At 38.0% G+C, this 9,402-nt stretch overlaps 1 protein-coding gene across 2 annotated transcripts; it reads right to left on the reverse strand.

The window, feature by feature from the left end:
- Positions 1-572: 572 nt before the first annotated feature.
- On the reverse strand, positions 573-3,221 carry LOC107669425 (H2.0-like homeobox protein). 2 transcript variants are annotated; one of them, XM_016461637.1, is made up of 4 exons: positions 2,584-3,221; positions 2,220-2,369; positions 1,861-2,045; positions 573-1,182 (listed from the first exon to the last, which is right to left on the reverse strand). In XM_016461637.1, exons 1-4 carry the CDS (start codon positions 2,981-2,983, stop codon positions 859-861), a joined length of 1,059 nt encoding a protein of 352 aa, XP_016317123.1. In that variant the 5' UTR covers positions 2,984-3,221; the 3' UTR covers positions 573-858. The 2 variants fall into 2 exon arrangements, with proteins under 2 accessions (XP_016317123.1, XP_016317124.1); XM_016461638.1 differs by lacking the exon at positions 2,220-2,369 and having other exon boundaries at positions 2,584-3,219.
- Positions 3,222-9,402: the final 6,181 nt, after the last annotated feature.

Here is a 9,402-nt window from a genome sequence, read left to right on the forward strand (position 1 = left end):
TGCATTTAAATTCTGTATAAATTAAAACAATTATGAAACACATAACTAAAAAGGTAAAATTAACCCCAAAAAAATCTAATAATTGTCAAAAATTAATTTAAAACATGAAAGCATGAAATCACAGAATTAAAAACGTGACGACTTGCACGCAGTCTTTCTTCATGTTCTTGTCTTAATGCGTGTCATTGTCTTTTTATTGTGTTCAATTGCTAGAGAGAGAAAAAAGACTCAAAACTGTGCCCCGATCTTTCGCCCGTCATTTAGTTTTTCTCGTAATAAGATTTACGCGTCCCTTTTTTTTTAGACGTTCACAAAAAAATATGAGTTTTTGATGTGTAATCTATTTCTGCTAAATTGTGAAAACGTACTACTGAATTATGCAACCTACAAATGCAGGCAACTATTAGCCTAGTGAGAATTGTGTTGCAAGAGTTCATTACGATAAATAAACCACATTCATATGAAATATGTACAGTTTAAATAAGAATCAGTATTATTATTAGCCTATTTAATTGTTATTCAGAAAAAGTGACGCAATTAACTGGACATAAATGCATCCGCTGTTTGTTTAATGTATTTATTCGTTTTGAATTTTGGCTAAAGTGCATTGATTTCCATAAATACACCACTTGGAATATTAGTAACAAACGTTTATTTACATCTTCAGTGCAAATAATTACAGACCAAATATAATACAGTCAAGTTTATCAACGTCTTAATTCGTGAACATTCAATTCCCAAATCGTCGTATGAAGGTCGAGTGGTTGATTTAAGGCAGATCGCTGCTCTCCTCTCTTAAGGGCAACAATGTTCTGTGTCTCTGTCCGTGATACGCTTTCATTCACATCCATCAGATGCTCACAGCGGCGTTTGTGCGCCTGCGCTCGGTTCTGTCGTGGAGTTTGTGCTGCATGTGTCGTGCGTGCTGACCGGCAGAGCTCCGGGAATAATCACACTGGCTTTGTTGAGGTCAGAGATGTCCACGTCGCTTTTGTCCTCCGCTCCGTCCTCGAATTCGGACTCGCTCGGTTCGCTTTCGCAGTCGGAGTCCTCGCGTTCTTTGGGCTCGGCTTCGGGCTCAGCCTCGGATTTATCCGTCTGCTCTTTCTCGTTGTCCTTCTGCGCCTGCGCTTCTTTGGAATGCCGCCATTTCATCCGCCGGTTCTGGAACCAAACTTTGACCTAAAACAGAGGGAGAAACATCGTTTAGAAACGCTAGAGTATTTTATGTATGTGTTTTTAAAATAAAATGTATTTTTATATAAATTTAGCTATGCATGTTTTGAGATGAGAGATGAACGTGCATTGTTACATTTAGTGAACTTTTAGCTATGTAATATAGAAATGCATGCACAAACTAAATCGAAAGGTTTTTCAATTAAGTGAAATTACACTCTAAAAAACAATGCTGGGTTGTTTCAACCTAACGTTGGGTCAAATATGGACTAACCCAGCTTTTGGGGTGTAGCTGGAGTTTTTAACCCAAAAGTTGGGTTAGTCCATATTTGACCCAAAGTTAGGTTGAAACAAGTTCTACTGAAGAAAGACACAAGTTTTGAAACTCTCTTATCGCATTCGCTGTCTGTCGTGTTGTTTCCGATTTTAAATAAGACAGAAACTCTTGCCCAATGCCCTAAATTAGGATGTTTTGAAACGACATAACTGCACCCCTCCTGTATTTGCAAGAATTCCTAATAATTGGCTTTCATTTTGGGTGTCGCAATGCACGAGCCTCCAGCTGCTAAGGCTCCAGATGGCTCTTTGCAGGCTAAAGCTGCGTTTTAATTTAAAAGTTGATTTCGATTAATAACACCTTTATATGTGTTATGCATTCATTTGCATTGATAATCAGTCGCTCACCTGTGCATCGGTGAGGCCCAGCATCGCAGCCAGCTGTTTTCTGTCCGGTTTCGTGACGTACTTTTGGACTTCAAAGCGTTTCTCGAGGCCTTTCCGCTGGAGGTTGGAGAACACGGCTCTGGACCACGACCTCTTCCTCTTGTAGGTCTGTGGCATTGTGTCTTTGGAAAGCACCGCGTACGGCCCTGTTTGAGTCAAACAACACACGCCATTAGAACGCAACAGAACCTCAATGCAGTTTGGCCGGAGTGCATGTTATTCAGTCGCATGTGCAAGGTAAGCACTGCACACGCATGCAAAATGATGATAATAATGAGCGTCTCCTGCTCTTTAGGGCTCGACTGGGATGTCTACACTACCTGGGAAGGTGTCTTGAAACTGATGTTGCCCTGTTTGTCTGGCGGCATTGCTTATTGAGCCCATCATGGAGGAGATTTCGCTCATGGTCGGGTCTATGGACGCGAAGTAAGGGCTGGCAGACAGATTCGGACTAACAATCGATGTGAGATCTGTTACAGAACGACAAACACCAAACAATTCAACTAAAGTTCCAATTCAACTCGTATTGGCTTTTATAAACAGGGCCATACGCGCATTAGGTTGGACGCGTCCAAATAAGCATTATTCTGAATGAATCTAATTGTTTCGTCCTTTTCATGAGTGTGATGTGATGCTTACTAGAAAAACCATGTGCTGTGTGTGATTCACCAAAATACGTCTTACCTCTCAACGATGGCGATTCGTTTCCCCTCGGCTCGAAGTCTGTGGATAATATCCGATCAATCCCGAACTTGAGGTCTTTACTGGACAGCGGAGGCGCGTATTGCGCGTTGATCGCGGCTCTGGATGTCAAGTGTATTCCGTGACTGTGATACGCGGATGCGCTTGGAGTGACCGGCGACGGGCGTAACGGGGATCCCGACGAATGAACCTGCGCCCGGGCCCCGATGTGAGCCATAAGCGAAGACGAGCCGGGGATGTTCTCAGCATCTCCAACGTGCAGAATATCAGCGATGCAGAACGAGGGTTTCTTCATGCTGTCCACCCCAAAACCGCCCGAACAGTACGCGGTCCAAAGGCTAAAGTTCGATGCGTAAAACGGGTTGAGTCCCGCCGTGTACATCCTGGCAGGCAAGCCAAAACTTCTTGACAAAGAATCGCACACAACTACATGTAATGAGTACGAGCAGACGGTCAGGTTTAAGGTGTTGCCCTCTCTCGCGTTTCTCCTCAAGTATGAAACTCCAGACAGGAGTCCAAAAAGCTCTAAGCAGGAGTTCCGTTATTGATTGGCTCTTTGTGAGCCAATGGAAGTTGACAGAACGGTCCAACACGCCCCAAACACGACGAGCACTTCCATTACCACTCTTAAAAATCACCACGTTTATTAAATGGCGATGGTTCAGATGATACAACATTTTCATCAGTGTTTATTTTCAATGTGTTCATTTTCAATTAATCAAATTGTAATTTTAATTAGATATTAGAAACAAACAAAACAATGAAACCTAGTCGAGTTATTAAATATAGCCAATGGATACATATACAAATAATATATATTTGTTTAATTTTAGCGAATTTATATTGTAGTTTTACTAGGATGCATTATATAGAACTATAAAGACTGACCAACATTTAATAGTTTTTTTAAAATGGTGCACAGTTTAGAATAATTGGAAAATAAGTATTCAAGATGATAATTTTAAAAGATGATGTAATAAAAATGATGCATTCGTAATTATAAAAAAATAATAGCCTGGTTTTGCATGCATTCGCTGCGCTTCTGATCGGTTTTCTAATGTTCAAAAATATGCAAACAGCAAACTCTGATAAGAAAACGAACCACAATCAAGTGCTTTATTCAGACGCCTGTGAGTGTGTTTTGCTCTGGGATTAGGAAACAGGAGTTTCTCGATGCAGGACCTCCTGTTTTTGATGAGCTCTGATTCAGGCTAAACGAGCGGATATTCCTGCTATTTAGGCCAAAAATAGAAGCTACTTTAGTATTTTAGGATACAGCAGAGGACCCTTATTTCCTCCGACTCGGAGAGGTGGAACTTTATAATGACTGTTAGCACTTCCTTTTTTCAATATTTGTGCAACTTTATCTCAACTCGCAAGTCGCGCGGTGACGCAAATCCGTCCTTATGCTTATAATAAACACAGGAAATCTATTCTCCGCTGAAACGAAAACACAATTAACTTCAGAGGCGATGCTTCATCCATATGCACGACTTTACATTACTGGGCCAAAAATAGTGCGCTGCTTATCATAGAAAAAAAAAACAGATCAATTATAAAATAAAATAATAGTTGTTTGTCAACACACTTTCCAATTGCATATAAATAAACACACACATATTTATATAAAATATGAATGCATATACGTGCGAAGGAATTTCTAGAATGCATTACAGATGTTGATTGGTAATTATGTTTATGATCATTAATGACCGCAGATTATTTTACCCCATGGTGTTTTTTAGAATATCTCTCTTCCTCTGATGGCGTTCATTAGTCGTGATTCGTTACCGGAAAGGTCAATGACCCTGACTGCCTCCTATCACGGTGTTTTCGAATGACTCCATTCCGGTTTAAATTTAGAGATGAAATGTAGCGCTTTGCTCTCGATCAAGCAGTCAAAACAATCCAGGGAAGAGGATGCGGAAGACGCGGCGCGGGTGAAATATTCGAACGCTGAAAGGCCCGAGACTCTCGAGCGAGATCATAAAACAGGTCATAAAACCGGCAGCAACGGACCGACCGCTGGCATCTCACTGTATTTATTAATGTATAGAACTGAGCCGAAACAATTGGCCTAAAACATTCAATGCCTCTCTGACAGCATGCATCTTTTTCGGTGTTTAAAGAAAATGTATTTTGCTGAATATTTTATATAGTTTGTACATTTATATGTTATTAAAAAACAAAATGTTATTAGGCATGGCTTAGTAAAATTGCATTTAAAGATTCTCAATATCTGCTTGCTATAGACTTAACATTTCTACGTTCTTAACATTATGAAATTAATCTGAATTCAATTATTATATTTACTTTGTGTTCCAATATAACCTATTCAGTATTTGTATTATGAAAAGTTAGTCGCATTTGAAATTTTTTCTAAACATTTGAGGAAAAGATTTTATAAAATAATGTACAGAATGTAATGTATCTCTTATTATACCCCACCCATACATAAACACTGATTTGCCTCCTTAAAAAAAAAAAGTTTAAATAAATAGAAAATTAAAGTTATTGTTATTAAAGTTAGTGAGTGACAACCCTAAATAAAACCTAATCTATTAAAATTTCTGCATTGTAAAATTTGTAATGAAAGATGCGTTATATATATCACACGCACACACACACACACATAGTAATAAGGAATATCGTGCTCAAGTCAAAATATACAGGATGAAAGTTTCGGTCTACAATGGAATTGTCTACGGAAGAAAACAGGTTCAACCCAGAGTTTCCGGAAATCTTTATTTGTCCATATCCATATCTGCATTCCTATCTATATCTACGCCTGTATTGTGATAAATATATTTGCGTTGAAAGCACAAAGTCATCTGCTGTAGTAATTAAAGCGATCTGTTCACAGAAGATGCAAAACATCATAATCGTGCGCTATTCTCACTGCTGGAACTCCATGCATTTTTATGAATGAAAAGTATTAAAACAACACTACGTGCATGTCTGTTGTGGTCAGATAAAACACTTGCCGTAATGACTTGAGTGATCTGAACTGCTCTCTCTTCCTATTAGCAGATCATCATCTGTTCCTCTGGGAGGGACTTTATTTCTGGACCCCCATCAGGAGCATCTGTCATGCTGGAAACACTGGAAAATTAAAATATCATAATCGTTAAATGCCGATCATGGGAAAGTTTGGAGACCTTGTGGAATTGGTTTGTTTGTCCAAATTCCCTCTGGTTGATGAAATCGCCGTCCGGAGAGTTCAATTGCGATCTGGCCAGCTCACTGCGGTTCATTTCGGGGCTCTGACCGCCTCGGGAAACATTTGTCACGGATTATTAATTGCGTTTTTGCGGCAGAATGAAAATCCGTCAGTAGCTATATTAGTGAAACAGAGCATAAACATATAGACGTTTTAGTTTGACTCCATCTAAATTTAACAGCACAAACTCATTTAGCCTATGTTCGTCGAATTATAGCCTATTTCACGTTCAAAAAAAAAGAAAAAAGGAAAGATGTCTTTTAATGCGAATACAGAAATTAATTGCAAATTCATTGAATGTCATCATTCCACTAGTCCTGACATATAAAGGTCTCTATGGGTGCAGTGACCTACCCTGTATACACAGAAGCTGGTTAACAGGTGTTTCAGGTCATATCTGTTATTAGATAGCCTATGTGTATTATATCACCGCTGTATGGACCAATCAAAACGATCGGAATTCAATTACATAAAACATAAATAGTTCAACCAAGAACCAAACCTACTACATAAGCAGTGTACGAATTAGGCCTATTTAGTGATTTTCAGAGATCAGCAATCTGTTGAGTATCATCTCGCGAATCCGACTTCCATTTGGCAGCCCTATAGCACAGTTAGCCAATAAACTACAAAATATTTAAAATCTTTAAAAAAAAAAAAAGTAAACACTACAATATAGTTATTTTTATTTATTTATTCTGGAAAATGTATCGGAAAGCACTCGAACGGTCTACTGCTGCTATGGTTACCTCACTTGTGTTATAGCCTATATTTATATTTATTCATATATAAATATATATTTTGGCGTTTCCACATATGCCTGTATATGATGAACAAAAATAGTTTTTTGGAGAGCAGAGGGTCGCAGGTTCGAACTCCGCTTTAGTGAGGATGCTCTACACAAGACTTTTTACAGACCTAAGAACTACAATCAGCTCAGACTATCCCCTTGATTAAAAAACAAAAAGTCTGTATTAATCCACCTTATTTTTAACGAGAGCGTTTACTGCACTTCGTGTTATTTACCGATAGCGGCTGATGAATCGGGAGTCTCGACATTAACAGAAAAAATAAGCTGAATATGCCTAATGGTTTAATGCATCCTTAACCAGTTTTTTTCAGTGACTCATACCAATAAAGTAAGGATATCCACTATATAAATAATACAATGTAATCATAGCATATGAGATGAAACTTTTTTTATTTACACAATATTTTCCCCAGAATTTACAGGAACTATCCAATGAGTAGGTTTTTCTGATCGTCGATGCTACTAATGTCAGAACAGAAGGGCTGATATCGGTTCAGTCTGAGTCCATGTGTTTACATGAGCGGCGCAGGCTGAAGTCTTTGGCCTTTTGTGCGGAAAGGAATCCAGACGTGCCACTTACTCTTCTCTTCAATATACACGAGGTTAAATCAAAAGCTCCGTGTTAAATAACAGCGAGACGCGGAAAGGTCATAAAGCATTTTAGGGTAGCTGTCGGAGATCCAGCTGACACTGCAGCGACAGAAGATTCACCCACAGAGCTCCTGCTGGCCCGGTTAGGCCCCTTAATGGTCCGCGGTGATCGATTGTGCACTTGTTTACTTAAAGTCATCGCTGTTGAAGGAAGCCAGATGCTTCTGCAGCTCTGGAACATAAGCCTGCGTTCATGATCCCAAACGCGTGATGAATTTGTGCAATAACGCGACGTTTAATGGAAGGAACGCATCTTAAAGATGAAGTGGTCATTTCCAATTATCCTTGCTCTGATGAAATATGAATGAGCGTAAGTGTGTGTTTAAAGCATGGGTTTCAAAGATTTAAAAATGCCTAAAAATAAATGTATATAAAATAAAAGTTATATATTCCTTTTATGTAATTATACATCAATTTCTTTATATGAACTTTTCTTTTATATATTTGAAGATGTTGTAAATAAGAAACATGAATGTGGCAGGTCAAATGTTTTTTGAAAAAACTATACAGTAGTCAAATAATACTTAAAATCTTGTGATTTTCATTAAACAAAAACAAGTAGGCCTAATATGTATTTTCTCATTTTTATACAACAATTTCTTAATAAAACATGTTTGACTGATATTTCCATGCATTACGTTTTATAATATTCTATTTAAAAAAAAATGATCAGAAATATTTTTTTCCCGAATAATGCATGAATAATCTAAAATAAACTTAATATTTCTATAAAAACGACCTATTACAGTAGCCAAATGTTACTTTTGAAATTATAAAACAGAAAAAAGTGCTATCATAAAATGACCATGACTAAATAATAGTTTTATCTGCAAATGCATTGTTAATGATTCTTGTGCAATTGATCAATTCTTTTTTTAAGCAATTATTTAATTATGCACAATAGGTAGAGGAGATGTTGGCAGTGCATTGACCAAGTCCCTCATGAACAGAACTGTGTGCATGTTGATATTTTCATGTCAAAGTGCATCCTAATGCTGCTCTCTAGTGGTGAAGTCACTGATTACAGCTCAGACCCCGATGGTTTAATGCACTAATTAATTCTTACAACAAATTCATCAGGTTAAAAACACTTTAGTTTGGGCAACATTCTCAGACATCATCTGCCTGCTGTGTTACTTGAATTGGCCTCGTCTGTACTAATAGACTTGAAACTGTCTAGATTTGAGCCGTCTCATTTCCCAGTGCAGGCGTGTGTCTGGGGAGCCACTCAGAGTAGAATCCAAACACATTTGGCAGCAATAGCCCATATTTCATCATTGTTTACTGCATATTCATTCCTGCAATCCCCAATGCACAAGAGTCAGCTGTTAGAATACTTCCTTATAAATGTCATCCTGAGAGCTTCTGGTTCAAGACTTGAATGTCATTTACTCCCAAACACACTTTTCTTTAAACATCATTATTAGGATTACACTAAATGAGCACGATTTCATCCCGAAAATCCAGCAGCGGAGTATTTGTGAGGAATATACAAGGTGTGGTACAAGGAGTTTATTTGAGATTCTAGGTATTTAAATTGTTGCCTATTTATTAAAAGGTTCAAACTGCCTTCTCACTAGAGTTCACTATTATGGATATAAATGAGCACGATATCAGAATGATATTTTTACATGTGCATTTAAATGAAAAACTTGATTTATTTGTCATGATAAAGAGGCCTGCACAGGATATGCAGTTTTAAATCAACAAGGCAGAGTGTAGCGGGAATGCTGGGAAACAAATTCTGACAACAACTAATAAACATAAAATACACATGCAAAAAACAGACGTAATAAACCCATCATCATTTTCTGTGCAAAAATACATTCTTAAAGGAACAGTTCACCCAAAAATGAACATTTGCTTAACATTTCCTCACCCAAGATGTAGATGAGTTTGTTTCTTCATCAGATTTAGAGAAATGTAGCATTGCATCACTGTCTCACCAATGGATGCTCTGCAGTGAATGGGTGCCGTCAGAATGAGAGTCCAAACAGCTGATAAAAACATCACAATAATCCACAAGTAATCCACACCACTCCAGTCCATCAGTTAACATCTGGAGAAGACAAAAGCTGCGTGTTTGTAAGAAATCCATCATATACCCCCAGTTTCACAG

The sequence above is a fragment of the Sinocyclocheilus anshuiensis genome, unplaced genomic scaffold (assembly GCF_001515605.1).
Source record: "Sinocyclocheilus anshuiensis isolate Anshui unplaced genomic scaffold, SAMN03320099.WGS_v1.1 scaffold96, whole genome shotgun sequence".
NCBI lineage: Eukaryota > Metazoa > Chordata > Actinopteri > Cypriniformes > Cyprinidae > Sinocyclocheilus > Sinocyclocheilus anshuiensis.